The 19,250-nt window shown below is 41.8% G+C and overlaps 1 protein-coding gene across 1 annotated transcript in view; it reads right to left on the reverse strand.

Annotated features, from left to right (window-relative positions):
- The window catches only part of SBNO1 (strawberry notch homolog 1), a 255,572-nt gene that overhangs the window by 62,156 nt on the left and 174,166 nt on the right, over positions 1 to 19,250 (reverse strand). Inside the window, exons 18-21 of the mRNA XM_053699774.1 lie at positions 8,417 to 8,555; positions 8,193 to 8,328; positions 7,440 to 7,552; positions 6,871 to 6,942 (exon numbers count right to left, since the gene is read on the reverse strand). Coding sequence (XP_053555749.1) covers positions 6,871 to 6,942; positions 7,440 to 7,552; positions 8,193 to 8,328; positions 8,417 to 8,555 — 460 coding nt within the window. The remainder of the gene's footprint in view (positions 1 to 6,870; positions 6,943 to 7,439; positions 7,553 to 8,192; positions 8,329 to 8,416; positions 8,556 to 19,250) is intronic.

A 19,250-nucleotide genomic window follows, 5' to 3' on the forward strand; every position in this document is an offset into this window, starting at 1 on the left:
TCGCTTCAATCGTCTCTCTCTCGCTTCAATCGTCTCTCTCTCGCTTCAATCGTCTCTCTCTCGCTTCAATCGTCTCTCTCTCGCTTCAATCGTCTCTCTCTCGCTTCAATAGTCTCTCTCTCGCTTCAATAGTCTCTCTCTCGCTTCAATAGTCTCTCTCTCGCTTCAATAGTCTCTCTCTCGCTTCAATAGTCTCTCTCTCGCTTCAATAGTCTCTCTCTCGCTTCAATAGTCTCTCTCTCGCTTCAATAGTCTCTCTCTCGCTTCAATAGTCTCTCTCTCTAGATCTATCTATCTATATATATATATATATATATATATATATATTAGACAAGCACTCCAGAAATCCAAATCACATGCCCAGGGTGCAACAGATAGGCAAATAGAGAGTAATGAAGAGTGCACTCGCCAGGACTTTTCAAAGTTTAATTCCAAATATGTGAACGTTTTCGGGGGATTAGCCCCTTTCTCAGACATACAAATTACAATATGAACAAACCCACACCAGACACCCTTATATATGTAAGCCAGCCAATCACATGCTCTCCAGTGTAGGGTGCCTCCCACAAGTGAGGACACCCCTCAGGCAACAAATGAGTCTGGCCCAATACAGCAAATCAATAAATAGTGAACAAAAAATGAACAGCAGGACAAGATCAATCATAAGCAGGGCAATACAAGATAAATCAAAATAAGTCAGGCACATGGACATATCATCATAATAGATCCAAGTACATATCAAAATAAATTCAAAAATTCAAACAAGAGCAGCTGAGTACATAACACATAGGTAAAGCCCATCATCATAAGTGTGTGTAAGCACATGGGCATTCAGAAAGCTCAGAAATGGGACTGGTAATATATGTAAAATCTGTATTATATGTCAAATCTGCACATAAGTAAAGCAATGTCCTCAAAATTGCATAGTTACATATAGCCAATAATGTCTGCAAACTATGTGTGTGTGTGGCCCTGTAGATGCGATTAGTAACTGATAGTGAATATAAGCAACAGGTAAATAAGTACACATACCAGTGTCTGTATGAGGGCCTAGGGCTGTGATGAATCGCGGGGGGGTCCAAACAGTTACAGAAAAACCGGGATCATCAAGGAATTCAAAGAGTGCTCTACCGGCCGGTTGCCATAGCAACCCAGTATAAACAAATATCAGTGTAGTTGATCACCATATGTTAAAGCGCAAGGGGGGCCATTAAACATAGCAAAAATAGCTAAGCCAAAAAAGTGGCGAGCAGGAGATAATCATTTGATCAGTCTAAATGTCAAATGCAACATAATAGCGCTGTACAGTAAACAAATATGAAGTATGTGCCAGATGTTAGTATTATCCTAGCGCACAAAAAATACTGAGGCATTACCAGACAAGCGTGGGGGCCAGATAAAAAACATATTGCTAGCTGTGAACTATGCAAACCTGCTTCAGTGTTAAGGGAAGTCTCATAGGAACAGAAACATACCAGGGTCTGTATTAGGACCTAGCGTAGTAAATCAGGGGGGGTTCAGAAAACAGGGAACATCAGAGAATTTCAAAGAGAGCGTTACCAGCCGGTTGCCATAGCAACCCAGTATAAACAATTATCATAGTAATTGATTAAAGGGGAGTTATCCACCATATGTGTTACAGCGCAAGGGGGGGCCAATTAAACAATAGCTAGGCCAAACGTTTGATCAGCCTTAACGGAAAAAGCAACATAATAGCGCTGTACAGTATACATATATGGAGTCTGTGCCAAATGTCAGTATTATCATAGCACACAAAGAAATGCTGAGACAATAAGCGTGTGGGCCAGATAGAAAACACATTGTTAGCTGTGTAAATGCAAAACCTGCTTCAGTGATAAAAAAGTCTCAAAGGACTAAATCAGTCTATGAATGTAATAAAATGGAAAATAATTCTAATTGGTGACAAGCCTTAGAGTGGATAAGGCATAGAAGTACATAACAAAAGAATGTTGTAGCCCAACATAACTCAAAGCACAGAGGGGTAGATAGGCCACTATATTTCAGACACAGTTCTCAGTATGTTGTAAATATATGCATTACATGTATTAAAGCATTATAAATATTTGTAAATATGTGAGCATATTAAAGCCATGTCCGGTCAAATGGAAAATTAATAAAAACATGTAATCAGAGTCCAAAAGTCAAAAATCACAAACACACCTACCAATCTAGATGTGTATTGAGCCCTTTTGGTATGAGGGTCTCCAAAACATAGGTCCAACGAGCCTCCTTCCTAAGTAAAAGGGTATTCCTGTCTCCTCCCCTACTGAGGGGAGGGGGGGGGGGCATGGTCAATAATAGTGTACCTGAGATCCTTGACTGTATGGTTGCAATTGGCGAAATGGCGTGCCACCGGTTGTTCAGAAGTCCCATTTTTAATAGCCATTCTAATGGCCGACCGATGGTTAGCCATTCTTGTGCGTAGATGATCCGTCGTTTTACCCACGTAAAAAAGGCCACAAATGCAGTGTAACAGATAGATTATGTGGGTTGTGGTACAAGTCAATCTGTTCTTTTCAAAACAAATGGGATGAGATTCCCTAGAAAGAAATGCTTGTGTAGCACTCTCTGCCCAGACTGTCAGTAGAGGCTAGGGATTCTGTATTTAAAATATAACTTAATATTTTACCTTAAAAGATGGGTAAACACAAACATTTAAAATCACTCTCTCTTTAGTTGCTGTAGGTGACCTGTGAGAGACCTATTAATTTTATGTCTGGCCTTCGTATATAGGTGAATTAATCGGTACTCACTGGTATCTGTCACCTTAGGATTAGATAGGGTATTAGGTGCCTATTAGCTTATATTTATAAATATTACCATTATTATAAATATCAGCTACTAGGCACCTATTACCCTATCTAATCCTAAGGTGACAGATACCAGTGAGTACCGATTAATTCACCTATATACGAAGGCCAGACATAAAATTAATAGGTCTCACAGGTAACCTACAGCAACTAAAGAGAGAGTGATTTTAAATGTTTGTGTTTACCCAACTTTTAAAGGTAAAATATTAAGTTATATTTTAAATACAGAATCACTAGCCTCTACTGACAGTCTGGGCAGAGAGTGCTACACAAGCATTTCTTTCTAGGGAATCTCATCCCATTTGTTTTGAAAAGTCCTGCATCAAATGCTAACACCACTCCTCACAAGAAATAATATATTGATACTGAAATAAAAAAGTATCTCAAGCACTTTAAAATTCTGAGGAGCTTGCCTTTATAGTGCCCTTGTTGTTCTTTGTGTGTGAACAAGTCAATCTGTATTTGTGGAAGTACTTTTTCCTTTTATGTGGATGCGTAAAGTAATTGCCAGTTGTCAAGGCGCTGCACGTAGTGCAGCCTATGCACCTAAATACACCTTTTTTCTCCAAATTAAGCCAGGTACCTTTAGTGTAACTCTTAACTGGGTCGGTTTTTACCAATATGTCCCTTAGGGATCTGGATCTCCTAAAGCCAATCCGGGGTGGGGGCATCTGTTGCAACAGTAAAGCAGGATCCGTGTTTATGACATGCCAATTGTCCTGTAAGTGTTTGTTGATTCTTTGTTTGTCCCCAGTGTAAGTAGTCGCAAAGGTCATCCTAGGGGTATTTTTGTCATCCCTGCTGGTATCTTGATTAGTCAATAGTTGTGATTTTTGTTGTGCCAGAAGTTTTGGAGGATAGCCCCGCTGTGTGAATCTATTGGTCATTTCAGTTAATTGTAGGTCTTTATGCTAGTCCAGAGAGTTATTTCTAATGACTCGTAACTGCGATTTAGGCAGAGCGCTTTTAAGCGCTGGGGGATGGCAGGATGTATAGGATAAGAGAGAATTCCTATCGGTTTCTTTTCTGAATAAGGTGGACTGTATTCTATCACCATTCTTAAATAGGCGTACATCCAAGAAATCAATTGAAGCAAAAGAAAAATTAATTTTAAAAATTTCAAGGCCATAAATGCACTGTTCAGTTGTTGGAACCAAATGAGTAGTTCCTGTTCTGATCCGCTCCACACCAGCAACAGGTCATCAATGTAGCGTTTGTAAAATTTAATCCGTTGATCTTTGAATAGGTCCGTGTCAGTTGTTTCAAAATGTGCCATATAAAGTTTGGCGTATGAGGGTGCCACATTAGACCCCATGGCGGTCCCCTGTTTTTGTAGGTAGAAATGCTTTTCAAACTTGAAATAGTTTGTTGTTAGGAAGAATTCTAGTAGGTGGATTAGTACCTCCACAGGTGGCCCCACATAGGGGTAATGGAGGAGATGGTGTCTTGTAGCTTCCATACCATCATGGTGGGGTATTACAGTATAAAGGCTGGTGACATCCAGGGTCACCAGCAGGTCTGTATCAGTACAAGAGATGGTGGATAAGCAATCCAAGAGCATTGATGAATCACGTAAAAAACTCTCCATGTCCCTGACCAAAGACTGCAAATAGTAATCCACGAATCGTGCGATGGGTTGGAGAATGGAACCCATCGCAGAAACAATGGGTCTGCCGGGGGGGGAAGACAACGACACCATGCTTTTATGGATCTTGGGTAGCGTGTAAAGGATTGGAATGATGGGGTGGTTCACAAGTAAGAACACCAAAGTGTTTTGGGAGATATTACACCCCGAAAGTTCCAAAAGGTAGGAGTCAATCTCTGCCTTATAGGAGTCAGTGGGGTCCCCTTTGAGTCTGCAGTATGTTAATGTATCACTTAATTGGCCAAGAATTTCGGTTCTGTAGTCACTGTAACTTAAAAGTACCAGTGCTCCACCCTTGTCCACCTCTCTAATGATGATAGAGTCGTCCTCAGTGAGGAGTTTGAGAGCCAGTCTTTCTTCTTTATTTAGGTTATTAAAAGTGCTGTATCTATGTTCAGCAATGGATTTATCCATACCGGAATATGCCAAGCGTGCATAGGTCTGAATGCTAGCATTTTGTGAGCCGGGGTCAAAGGTTGATTTTTTACGAAAGGGTTCCATTTCAGATTCTTGTCCCTGGAATCTTTCTTTGAGGCGGAGTTGTCTGCATTTGTGGCCTTTTTTACGTGGGTAAAACGACGGATGATCTACGCACAAGAATGGCTAACCATCGGTCGGCCATTAGAATGGCTATTAAAAATGGGACTTCTGAACAACCGGTGGCACGCCATTTCGCCAATTGCAACCATACAGTCAAGGACCTCAGGTACACTATTATTGACCATGTCCCCCCCCCCCCCCCCAGTAGGGGAGCAGACAGGAATACCCTTTTACTTAGGAAGGAAGCTCGTTGGACCTATGTTTTGGAGACCCTCATACCAAAAGGGCTCAATACACATCTAGATTGGCAGGTGTGTTTGTGATATTTGACTTTTGGACTCTGATTACATGTTTTTATTAATTTTCCATGTGACCGGACATGGCTTTAATATGCTCACATATTTACAAATATTTATAATACTTTAATACATGTAATGCATATATTTACAACATACTGAGAACTGTGTCTGAAATATAGTGGCCTACCCCTCTGTGCTTTGAGTTATGTTGGGCTACAACATTCTTTTGTTATGTACTTCTATGCCTTATCCACTCTAAGGCTTGTCACCAATTAGAATTATTTTCCATTTTATTACATTCATAGACTGATTTAGTCCTTTGAGACTTTTTTTATCACTGAAGCAGGTTTTGCATTTACACAGCTAACAATGTGTTTTCTATCTGGCCCACACGCTTATTGTCTCAGCATTTCTTTGTGTGCTATGATAATACTGACATCTGGCACAGACTCCATATATGTATACTGTACAGCGCTATTATGTTGCTTTTGCCGTTTAGGCTGATCAAACGTTTGGCCTAGCTATTGTTTAATTGGCCCCCCTTGCGCTGTAACACATATTGTGGATAACTCCCCTTTAATCAATTACTATGATAATTGTTTATACTGGGTTGCTATGGCAACCGGCTGGTAACTCTCTCTTTGAAATTCTCTGATGTTCCCGGTTTTCTGTACTGTTTGAACCCCCCCCTGATTTATTACAACGCTAGGTCCTCATACAGACCCTGGTATGTTTCTGTTCCTATGAGACTTCCCTTAACACTGAAGCAGGTTTGCATAGTTCACAGCTAGCAATATGTTTTTTATCTGGCCCCCACGCTTGTCTGGTAATGCCTCAGTATTTTTTGTGCGCTAGGATAATACTAACATCTGGCACATACTTCATATTTGTTTACTGTACAGCGCTATTATGTTGCATTTGACATTTAGACTGATCAAATGATTATCTCCTGCTCGCCACTTTTTTGGCTAAGCTATTTTTGCTATGTTTAATGCCCCCCCTTGCGCTTTAACATATGGTGATCAACTACACTGATATTTGTTTATACTGGGTTGCTATGGCAAACGGCCGGTAGAGCTCTCTTTGAATTCCTTGATGTTCCCGTTTTTTCTGTAATGGTTTGGACCCCCCCCCCCCCCCCCGATTCATCACAGCCCTAGGCCCTCATACAGACACTGGTATGTGTACTTATTTACCTGTTGCTTATATTCACTATCAGTTACTAATCACAGTTAGAAACCAGCAGTGAATTTATGCTACTTCAATACCAAGAGAATGAAACTAATTAAAATAGAAAAAAACTATAAAGTTGTTTTAAAGATTTTATTCTCTATATGAAAGAAATTTTTTAGGATTCATGTCCCTTTTCTTCTTTAAATAGAACCCACACAAAACTGTTCATTTGCTTCTAAAATTTTAGGGTAGCTCATAGATTTTAATTTGCTTTATTGCATGCAATGGATTGGCAATTTATATTTAAGGTTCCCATAATATGAAAAAGCTTCCTAATTAGACTGACTCATGCATTAAAAGTATTAAAGCCACATCCACTTACCTTGTTATCAAAGTTAAAACGGCTCAAATCCCTGGATTCTGTTGCTCTCCTGTCTCCGTGTGTTAAGGCTCCCTATAGACAGAGCAAAAATGTTTAAACACTATACAGCAAGATTGCTAAACAAAATTCCATACAATACTTGATCAAAATAAAATAAAACAGTATGCCGTCCTACAATGCTTTTTTATGAGGCTCCCCCTTTTAGACATGTAGTGGTTTCTTCTCAGCCTGCCACCCCTTGCTGCTTCTATACAGCAAATGGTTGTTTACATGCATCATTACAGGCCAAATGCTTTAACCTGACTCCTGTACCAGTATGACCCATGTGTGCCCCATATGGATATTTATATACACCTCATGTGATGGGGGTGGGAGGGGGGAAGAACTTGTTCCACTTTGCAACTAGCTCAAAATAATGTAAAATGTACCTTACTAGAACAGAAAAACTTAAACATATGGAAGATTGTCAGAACTTGTAAGAACTCCTAAAATGTGTGTGGGTAGGGGATCAAATGTGCTCTATCATTTAAAATGGTTATGAACTGCTGAATTAGATTTGATATTCTTACCAAGCTTTCCAATCTTTTTGCAACAATTGAAGCAAATCTTTGTTCTCCAGCCAATTCAGAAATCAGGAAGACATATTCAGGGGCTGTAACCTGATTGGATCTGTGTGTTCTTCCTACAGAACAGAGAAAGAACAGTTTAGCAAACTAAGCAAAAGATGCAATCTTTTGTGCATAGTTGTGCTTACATTTCATGCAAATTGTCATGTTCGTAAAGACAAACACTTGCGGATCTGTATAACCTTGCATGACTGTTGTCATTCCAAGAATTATTTTATTGAAACCTATTCCAAACCACAGGAATTTATAGTAGCAATATTCTGCTATACACACACACAAAACATCCAAGAAAGGCTCAACTACCTAAATATGTTAGCTTTAAGGATAGAAGGGACCGAGGTGATATATATGATGGTATATTTAGGGGCTTAATAGTAAGCATTTTTCACAAAATGAGCAATTCCAGAACAAGAGGTCATGATCTCAAGTTAAAGGGTACGGTTCAAGATAAATTTTCAGAAGCCCTTCTTCACAGAAAGGTTGATGCATAGAATAAGCTTCCATTACAGGTGGTAAGGACAAACACTGGAGGACTAACCTAAGAAATATATAAGCTAACACTATATTTCTTTGCTATATAAATGCACTACCCCCCTTCAACTATGTTTCTCTGACTGTAACAAATACAGAAGAGGAGAGACTGCAAGCAAACTCATGCTAAATACATGCAAAACTGATCAAGTAAGTATAGCTCACCAAACTGCTGAATAGCCCTGTCAGCACTCCAAGGCAATTCCAGTGTCATATGTACCCTCCGCCTCTGGTTCTTAGCACGACGGTCAGCTTGTAAAGAAATTCCTGAACTAGCAGCTTCTGAGATGATTGCAATATTCTATAAAATAATGTGTGCTTTTATAAGTTACAATCCAATCCAAATTCCTCTCCTTTTACTTGTACACAATGCAGCAGAATGTACATACCTTCTCACCATCCATGAACCTCTGTTTCTCTGTGATATTTAGAATTTCAACAGGTACATCAAGTTCCGACCTTGACTCATATGATATACTTCCGTCATCATTGCTGACAACTCTGCCTTTTCTTCCAGTCATCTTTAAAGTGTTAATTTAAATCAACATTACGTCAAAGAATGCACCTTAGAATTATTGAATATCAATCTCCAAATTTTTAAATATAAGTATCGCACACACAAAACTAGAGCCCTGAAAGAGCTGGAGAATATATATACACCTTTATCAAATGGTATCACCCAGCTTGATAACAGATTAACAGTCCTGACATCCAGGAAACAGAAATGTCAGGACTGTTCATCTGTTCAAGCTGGGTGATACCATTTGATAAAGATGCCAGTGGGCACCGAAACGTCATGGATCTTCATTTTTAAACTTTTCTAATAAAATAAATTTTTTATTGAAAATCCAGTGAGTGCTGTCATTGCATTGGACTATACATTTTTTGATTCAGCACCCTGGTATTTACCTACCCCAGTCTGGGGTTCGAGTGTGCTAAATCATTCACTTGGACAAATATATATATATATACATATATATATATATATATATATATATATATATATATATATATATACACATACATACATATATACACACATATATACACACAAAACTGGCACTCGCTGGTCTTTCCAAAAACATCTTGTTTGAAAAGTAATGACGTTTCAGGGAGAAAGTATCCCCTTCCTCAGGGGATATATCATAAATTATGCGTACCAGATAATTTCATTTCCTTCTGTATAAGGAGAGTTCATGGCTTCATTCCTTACTGTTGAGAAATACTGAACCTGGCCACCAGGAGGAGACAAAGACACCTCAGCCAAAGGCTTAAAGTAAGGTAAAGTTTCAACTCTCTATATCCTATCGATTTAGTCACACTCAGGGGCGTATTTAGGTTTTGTGCTGCCCTAGGCACTCAAAATTCTGCTGCGCCAGGCGTCATTCTTCTACAATATTTGCAATGTGCATGTGCGAAACGGGCACGCACTTGTCCGACAAGATTAACAAATGCTTCTAAATGCATGTGCAGAGGATAGAGGAGGGGGATGACGTAGATCTCTGGCCACCCAACGGCCAGAATTTCAATTGGATATTGAAAAAAACGTGACATGCAAAGAAAAGAGAAAAAAAAAAAAAACCAGAATTTATGTTTACCTGATAAATTACTTTCTCCAACGGTGTGTCCGGTCCACGGCGTCATCCTTACTTGTGGGATATTCTCTTCCCCAACAGGAAATGGCAAAGAGCCCAGCAAAGCTGGTCACATGATCCCTCCTAGGCTCCGCCTACCCCAGTCATTCGACCGACGTTAAGGAGGAATATTTGCATAGGAGAAACCATATGATACCGTGGTGACTGTAGTTAAAGAAAATAAATTATCAGACCTGATTAAAAAACCAGGGCGGGCCGTGGACCGGACACACCGTTGGAGAAAGTAATTTATCAGGTAAACATAAATTCTGTTTTCTCCAACATAGGTGTGTCGGTCCACGGCGTCATCCTTACTTGTGGGAACCAATACCAAAGCTTTAGGACACGGATGATGGGAGGGAGCAAATCAGGTCACCTAGATGGAAGGCACCACGGCTTGCAAAACCTTTCTCCCAAAAATAGCCTCAGAAGAAGCAAAAGTATCAAACTTGTAAAATTTGGTAAAAGTGTGCAGTGAAGACCAAGTCGCTGCCCTACATATCTGATCAACAGAAGCCTCGTTCTTGAAGGCCCATGTGGAAGCCACAGCCCTAGTGGAATGAGCTGTGATTCTTTCGGGAGGCTGCCGTCCGGCAGTCTCGTAAGCCAATCTGATGATGCTTTTAATCCAAAAAGAGAGAGAGGTAGAAGTTGCTTTTTGACCTCTCCTTTTACCGGAATAAACAACAAACAAGGAAGATGTTTGTCTAAAATCCTTTGTAGCGTCTAAATAGAATTTTAGAGCGCGAACAACATCCAAATTGTGCAACAAACGTTCCTTCTTTGAAACTGGTTTCGGGCACAGAGAAGGTACGATAATCTCCTGGTTAATGTTTTTGTTAGAAACAACTTTCGGAAGAAAACCAGGTTTAGTACGTAAAACCACCTTATCTGCATGGAACACCAGATAAGGAGGAGAACACTGCAGAGCAGATAATTCTGAAACTCTTCTAGCAGAAGAAATTGCAACCAAAAACAAAACTTTCCAAGATAATAACTTAATATCAACGGAATGTAAGGGTTCAAACGGAACCCCCTGAAGAACTGAAAGAACTAAGTTGAGACTCCAAGGAGGAGTCAAAGGTTTGTAAACAGGCTTGATTCTAACCAGAGCCTGAACAAAGGCTTGAACATCTGGCACAGCTGCCAGCTTTTTGTGAAGTAACACAGACAAGGCAGAAATCTGTCCCTTCAGGGAACTTGCAGATAATCCTTTTTCCAATCCTTCTTGAAGGAAGGATAGAATCTTAGGAATCTTAACCTTGTCCCAAGGGAATCCTTTAGATTCACACCAACAGATATATTTTTTAAACTCTAAGCCATCTCCGTGGAGATGTTGCCTGTACAACGGCAAAGAGAATGACTGGGGTAGGCGGAGCCTAGGAGGGATCATGTGACCAGCTTTGCTGGGCTCTTTGCCATTTCCTGTTGGGGAAGAGAATATCCCACAAGTAAGGATGACGCCGTGGACCGGACACACCTATGTTGGAGAAATAAGGTTGATTTTATGGATAGCCCAAATGTAAGCATAAAGATAAAAATCTCAGTTTACACTTAATTGTAAAAAAAATTATGAATGAAAGTACCATTCATTTAGATGGACAAGCAAAACTACATAATGACATACAGTGAACTTTACCTTCACTTTAAATACCTCCCACTTCTCCCAATCATTCTTCCGAGGGAACAAAAAAACAGTAGGAGAAATATAAGGGTATAAAAATACAATTTAGGGGGCCGCCCATCGCAGAACACGGGCAGGGGCCGTGGACTCTCCTTATACAGAAGGAAATTAAATTATCTGGTAAGCATAATTTATGTTTTCCTTCTTAATATAAGGAGAGTATACGGCTTCATTCCTTACTGTTGGGAAACAAACCAAACTCTAGAGGACGCTTCACAGAAAAGGAAACAAACAAGGAAGGAGATTTGTCTAAAATCCTTAGTAGCCTGAAGATAGAACTTAAAGGCTCGAACCACGTCCAAATTATGAAGCAAACTTTGCTTCAAAGAAGGATTAGGACACAAGAAAGGAACCACAATCTCTTGATTGATGTTGCAGTCTGACACAACCTTAGGAAGAAACCCTAACTTAGTATGTAGGACAGCATTATCAGAATAGACCACCAGATAAGGAGGCTCACATTGCAAAGCTGCAATCTCTGAAACTCTGCACGCAGAAGCAATAGCCAGTAGAAAAAGAACCTTCCAGGACAACAACTTTAATTTCAATTTCATGCATAGGCTCAAATGGAGCCTGTTGCAAAATCTTAAGAACCAGATTCAGACTCCAAGGAGGAGCCAAAGATCTGAACACAGGTCTCATCCTAATCAGAGCTTTAACGAAAGACTGATCAGGAAGTTCCGAGAGCCTCTTGTGCAGTAAAACAGACAAGGCCGAAATCTGTCCCAATCAGGGAACTGGCCGAGAGACCCTTCTCCACACCATCCTGGAGAAACACAATACTGGCAACCTTAATTTTATGCCAGGGAAATCCAAGCACTTCACACCAGAATAAGTAGGTTCTCCACACCTTATGATAGATGTGACGAGTAACCGGCTTATGAGCTTGAAAGAGTATCAATAACTCTCTCAGAAAACTAAGCATTCAATCTCCAAGCAGTCAGCCTTATAGAATCTAGATTTTGATGAACAAAAGGACCTTGTTCCAGCAGATCCCTGCGACAAGGTAACCTCCATGGGGGAGAAGATGAAATCCTCACTAGATCCTTGAACCACATCCTGCGCGGCCACGATGGAGCAATCAGTATTACCGACGCCTGCTCCGGCTTGATGCGGACCACTAACTGAGGAAGGAGTGGTAATGGCGGAAAAAGGTAGATTAGACTGAACCTCCAAGGCACTGCTAATGCATCTATTAGTTCCGCCTGAGGATCCCTGGACCTCAACCCATATCTGGGTAGCTTGGTATTCTGGCGTCCCACACCTGCTGCATATCTCCGCAAACACTTCGGGATGGAGAGACAATTCCCCCGGATGAAAGGATTGTCTAAGAAAATCCGCTTCTCAGTTGTCCACACCCGGAATGTGGATCGCTGACAGCGAACAGTTGTGGGCCTCACCCCCACTCCAGAATCAGAGATACTTCCCTCATTGCGAGGGAGCTTCTCGTTCCCCCCGATGGTTGAGGTTATATTGTCTGATTGGAATCTGATAAACCGGGACGAACCCAGAAGAGGCCAAGCTGTCAGAGCAGTGTAGATTGCTCGAAGTTCCAGAATGCTGATCGGGAGAGAGCTATCCTCCTAAGACCACAGGCCCTGTGCCTTCTTGGAACCCCAACAGCTCCCCATCCCGATAGACTCGCGTCCATAGACACAATCTCCCAGGGTGGTCTTAGAAAGGATGTCCCTCTGGACAGAGCCACCAAGAGAGCGATTCTCTCGACCAGCTGTCCAGCAAAATCTATTGACAGATCTGAATAATCGCCGTTCCACTGCCTCAGCATGCACAGCTGTAAAGGTCTGAGACGGAACCTGCCAAAGGGAATTATGTCCATGCTGGACACCATGAGACCAATTACCTCCATACACAGCCACAGATGGCCTTGAGGTCGTCCAGGGCAAGACATGCCAAAGCTAGCTTGCGACGTCTCTGGTCCGTTAGAACTATCCTCATGGATATCGAGTCTATTATAGTACCAAGGAATTCTACCCTGGTGCTTGGAATAAGAACTCTTTTCTAAGTTTATCTTCCATCCATGAGATTGAAGGAGAGAAGAGATACCGAATGGTCTTCCGCTAGACAAAAGAATGGTGCTTGAACCAGAATATCGTCCATGTAGGGAGCTGCTGCTATACCCTGGGTTCTGGCGACAGCCAGGCGCCCCTAGAGCCTTTGTGAAGATTTGTGGAGCAGTAGCTAGACCAAACTGAAGTGCAATGAACTGGAAGTGCTGATCCAGGAACGCAAAAATTAGGAACTGGAAGTGGTCCCTGTGTATTGGAACGTGAAGGTAGGCATCCCTCAGATCTATAGTGGTCATGAACTGTCCTTCCTGAACTAGAGGAAGGATGGACCTTATTATCTCCATCTTGAACGAGGGGATATTTAGAAACTTGTTTAAGCACTTTAGGTCCAGAATCGGGCAGAAAGTTCCCTCTTTATTTGGGACCACGAACAGGTTTGAATAATATCCCAAACCTCTTTCTTTGATAGGAACCGGGACAATGACCCCTAAGGAGGTCAGATCCTGCTCGCACCCCAGAAAGGCTTCCCTCTTTTCTGGTCTGGAAGACAGGCTTGAGAGGAGAAATCTGCCTTTGGGTGAATGAGATTTGAAACCTATCTTGTATCCCTGAGTTATGACCTCCAGGACCTATGGATAGCAGACTCTGATCCAGAAAGTTCACCCTCTGAAGACTCAGTGTGCCCCATCCATGGATACTTGAAAAACAGACAAATCTAATAAATCACTAGATGACCCCTGGACTGGAGAGCTATGTTTCAAGGGACACTGAACCCAAATTTTTTCTTTCGCGATTTAGATAGAGCATGCAAACTTAAGCAACTTTCTAATTTACTCCTAATAAATTTTCTTCATTCTCTTGGTATCTTTATTTGAAATGCAGGAATGTAAGTTTAAAATGCCGGACCATTTTTTATGAACACACTGTTGTTCTTGCTGATTGGTGGATAAATTCACCCACCAATAAACAAGTGCTTTCCATGGTCCTTAACCAAAAAAATAGCTTAGATGCCTTTTTCAAATAAAGAAAGCAAGAGAACGAAGAAAAATTGATAATAGTAAATTAGAGCATGCAAACTTAAGCAGCTTTCTATCTGAATCATGAAAGAAAAAATTTGGGTTCAGTGTCCATTTAACCTTTCACTTGCGCTTTGCAGGGCGAGGTAAAGCACTAAGTCTCAGACACCGCCGTCTTTAACTGCGCGATAAAGTCTGATGGTAAAAGGCTCCCTCCAGATGGAGGATCTGGTGTGCTACGGGAAGCTGCATGTGATGAGGCAGATGACTAATGGGTATGCACCTCACGGGACGGCGAGTCCTCAGAGGTGGACGGCTCAGTAGTACTAAAGGGGTTAACCACCTTAGACATAACCTGGTTGATGCATACAGAACATAGTTGAGAGGGCGGGCATACCAAGGCCTCCTTACAATATAGAAAGGTATTACTATTATGGATAGAGGGAGTACCCTCGAGCATATCAGAATAATCCATAGCTTGCACTAATAACAGTAGGACACAGAATAAATTATCTTTTATTTCTCACAAAACGGCACCTTTATACTCCCAATGACTGGGGCACTCACCACCTCCTAGACCCAGGTAACAGAGAAACAAACGTCTTCTCCAACAGCTAGCTCAGCCAGGAAAGGGAAAACAAGTGTGACCACACCCGGTCACATGGTGCGCAAGACAGGACTGCCCTGCTATGAGAAAAAGCGCTCCAAGCTGCACAGCGTACAAAGTGAAAGTAAAAACCTGTGTGTTCTGTTACCGCATAACAGTCTATGAGCCCAATAAATCTCCATATAAATCAGCATAAATCAACGTATCGCATTTGATTAATCCCCCACTGTTAAATAACCTCCCTCAGGAGGCATTAACCCAAGATTCTATTTAAGACAAAAGGATTAAACACTGTGACCCTGTCTTCTAGCGTTTAACATATGTAAAAATGTAAATGATCTTAACAGAATCCATGCTGTGGAACAGAAACACAGTCTCAAGTGTGAGTCTTTTAGCATCGCTCCTGACATGGACTTGAGTGAAGAAAGCAGACAGTGAAACTCCTCAATACTGGTTGCTTAAGGAGCTGTTAGCAGGCAGTCTGGATGGGTTTGCAGAACCAGACTAACTTTCGTCAATGCTCTCACTGAGAGGCTGACAAGACTACTTAAAACTCCAGTCCCATATCGAAAGGCATATACACCTCCTGAGGAACAACTCCAAAATCTTCTGACACTTCTCTGCCATTCTCCTTTGACAAAAGGCAAAGAATGACTGGGGGGTGGGGGGAGTGGGAGAGGTATTTAAGCCTTTGGCTGGGGTGTCTTTGCCTCCTCTTGGTGGCCAGGTTCAGTAAGGAATGAAGCCATGGACTCTCCTTATATTAAGAAGAAAATAGATAGAGATATATATATATATAGATATATATCTATCTCTCAATTTGCGCTCTGTATCAATGCATGAAATTAAACTGCAGTCTCTCCTGATGTATTTTTTAAGGCAGCTGAAACTGATGGATCCACCTCCACCAGTGGCAGTAGTTTAGGCAGGAACAGCACTCATAGAATGGGAGAGAAGAAAAAGAAAAAGCAACCAATAGTGTAATTTGTACACACAAAGGTGATGTGTTTTGAAATGCAAAAAATTTGCTCACCTTGTAAGACCTCAAACATGTGAGCTATGTGATGTTCAGGGAGGGGATATGTATCCCTATCTGTATTAAAGATGCGTCTTTATTTTCTGCTTCCACCTCTTCTAAAATGTAAAAGTTAAATAAACCTGGCATAGGTGAGGGGACCGCCCACTTAGTGACGTTACTTCCAGTCCGGCGAGACCACACGCAAACAGAGTGAAAGACTCAGCAGGACTGTTCGTGTGCATCTCCAACAGGACAGTGTTTCCACAGAAACGCCTCACCTAAGCCAGGTTTGTTGAACTTACTGGCTAATCGAACTGAGCAGTATTCAACTGTTACTAAATCAGCAAATGCTTAAAATCTCCATTGTGAGATATTTTACTCCGAGACATTTGTTTTAATCTTGAACTATGCATAAGTGAAAGCCTAAATCTTTACACATTACTGCATAAATTTATTCAACAATAAATCCTCTTTTTTTTCTAATGACACGATGAGTCCACGGATTATCTAATTACTATTGGGAATATCACTCCTGTCCAGCAGGTGGCGGCAAAGAGCACCACAGCGAAGCTGTTAAAATGTCACCTCCCTTCCCTCCCACCCCAGTCATTCTCTTTGCCTACGTTAGAGCAAGGAAGTGGTAAAGTTAGGCGTTAAAAAAAAAAAAAAATCTTGCTTGAAGAATCTTTTTCTAAGTAGTGCAAGATTGTGCTGCTTTGTACTAGGGTGGAGTCGTAGTCCACATCAGTCTCTTCAGTAGGGCAGTGGTGGTTTTAGAGCAAAGGGGAACTTGTGGGACATAATTCTCACTGCGCCTCCCATGTAATTTATGCTGCCCTAACTCTATAAGCCTGAGTCTATTTTCCTTTCCACAGGGCTATGTGAGGGAGAATACCTCTCAAACCTGGTGAGCTGCCTTGCTGTCAGCAGATTTGTGAGGTAAGTGCCAACTTTAATATTTCTGGGAAGGAGAGTGGGCACTTTATTTCAAACACATAAATGACAAAGGGGCCAATGTAAGTGAAGGCACTTTATATTTGAAGGGACACAAACTCTCCTATACTGGAGAGGATTGATAAGACAGCCATTTTAGCAGGCACTGGGGCTAAGGAGAATTTTAGGCTATGGTGGTTCCTCTTCTCCCGGCAGTTAAACTTTATCATAAAAAATACAGACCGGGAGATTTTGTTTGGGAACGCCCACGATAGACAGAGCTACGTGAGGCAGCAATCTGAGTTGCGAGACACTTTTACTTCTCTTCCAGGTGCGAAGGAAGAGTTTTTCTGGGTCTGACTAGAAACGCTTGATTTTCGGAAAGCAGGAGTTTCTAGGCCCGGAAAACGGATCACTTCTTCTGCTACTGGGTTTTTGATGAATTACCTAAAGGGAATATCAAGCTACGGTGTAGCAGGTCAGGGTAGGCACCTCAGCAAATTATTTTATTTATTATTATTATTTATTATTTATTTTATTTTATTATTCTCAATTCTGCAGCCGAAGTAAAAGGTTCTGGGATCTCTGTTGGCGGTGCTCCGATTACGGGCATTGCAGTGGCGCCCTATCTGGACGACATCCTGGTCCAGGTGCCATCCTTTCAACAAGCAAGGTCCCACACAGAAATGTTGCTATCCTTCCTGCGATCTCACAGATGGAAGGTACATTTGAAAAAGAGCTCCTTAGTTCCAAAAACAAGGGTAACTTTCTTGGGAACATAATAGATTCCCTATCAATGAAGATTTTTCTGACAGAAGTCAGGAAATCAAAGATTTTCGATTCTTGTCTAGCGCTTCAGTCCGCTCCTCGGCCATCAGTGGCTCAATGCATGGAGGTAATCGGGCTGATGGTGAAGGCAATGGACATCATCCCGTTCGCTCGTTTCCACCTCAGACCTCTGCAGTTAAACATGCTCAGTCAATGGAACAGAGATTATGCGGATTTGTCTCCACGAACACTACTGGAGCAGGAGACAAGGGATTCTCTTCAATGGTAGTTGTCTCAGGATCATCTCTCCCAGGGAACCTGCTTTCGCAGACCCTCCTGGGTGATTGTGACAACAGACGCCAGCCTTCTAGGATGGGGAGCAGTCTGGGGCTCTCTAAAGGCTCAGGGAGTTTGGACTCAGAGTCTGTTCTGCCTATAAACATTTTGGAGCTGAGAGCGATCTTTAATGCTCTTCTGGCCTAGCCCCAGTTAGCCTCGGCCCAGTTTATAAGGTTCCAGTCAGACAACATAACTTCAGTAGCTTACATCAGAGGAAGGCAAGATAATTCGGTGGGCGGAGAATCACACTTGCTGTCTGTCGGCGATACACATCCCAGGGGTGGACAACTGGGAGGCGGACTTCGAGCAGACCGACCTTTCACCTGGGGAAGTGGGAACTCCATCCGGAAGTGTTTTCCAGCCTGATTCTCAAATGGAGTCAGCCGGAATTTGATCTCATGGCATCTCGACAGAATGCAAAGCTTCCGAGGTACATATCAAGGTCAAGGGACCCTCAGGCGGTATTGATAGATGCCCCTGGCGGTACCTTGGAATTTCAGGCTTGCATATTGCCTATTTCCACCGTTCGCTCTTCTTCCTCGGGTCATTGCTCGATCCAAGCAGGAGAGGGCGTCGATGATCCTCATTGCACCGGCTTGGCCTCGCAAGATTTGGTATGCAGACCTGGTGGAGATCTATTCCACCTTGGAGACTTCCATTGAGGAAGGACCTTCTACTTCAAGGGCCCTGCCTTCATCCAAATCTAGTTTTTCTGAAGCTGACTGCGTGGAGATTGAACGCTTAATTTTATCCAAGCGGGGATTTTCAGACTCTGTCATTGAGACCATGATTCAGGCTCGTAAACCTGTGACTAGAAAGATTTACCACAAGATATGCCTGTGTTCAAACCAGTTACTCTTCCCTGGAGTCTTAATTTAGTTCTTAAAAGGCCAGTAAACCTAGGAAATAAGGTTATATAATTCTGCACATAGTGCATTATTATATAACATTAGCTTAGCTCCAGGATTCTAAAGTCAATAGTTAAATAGATTTAACGAAAAGAAAACCGAACGCCGCTCCTGGCTCTACTGAGCGGGTCTGTTTTCTTCTGCTATTCAAAGCGTGCCCGGTCGCGCTATTAAAATAAATGTAGCTCACTCCTGCTCTGGTAGCGGGAGCGAGCTACATTGATTTTAATAGCGCGATCGGGCCGACTGTGATTAGACAGTGTGTCCAGATGCGCTTAGGAGAAGAAAA

Source organism: Bombina bombina, chromosome 2 (assembly GCF_027579735.1).
Source record: "Bombina bombina isolate aBomBom1 chromosome 2, aBomBom1.pri, whole genome shotgun sequence".
In the NCBI taxonomy this organism is placed as follows: domain Eukaryota; kingdom Metazoa; phylum Chordata; class Amphibia; order Anura; family Bombinatoridae; genus Bombina; species Bombina bombina.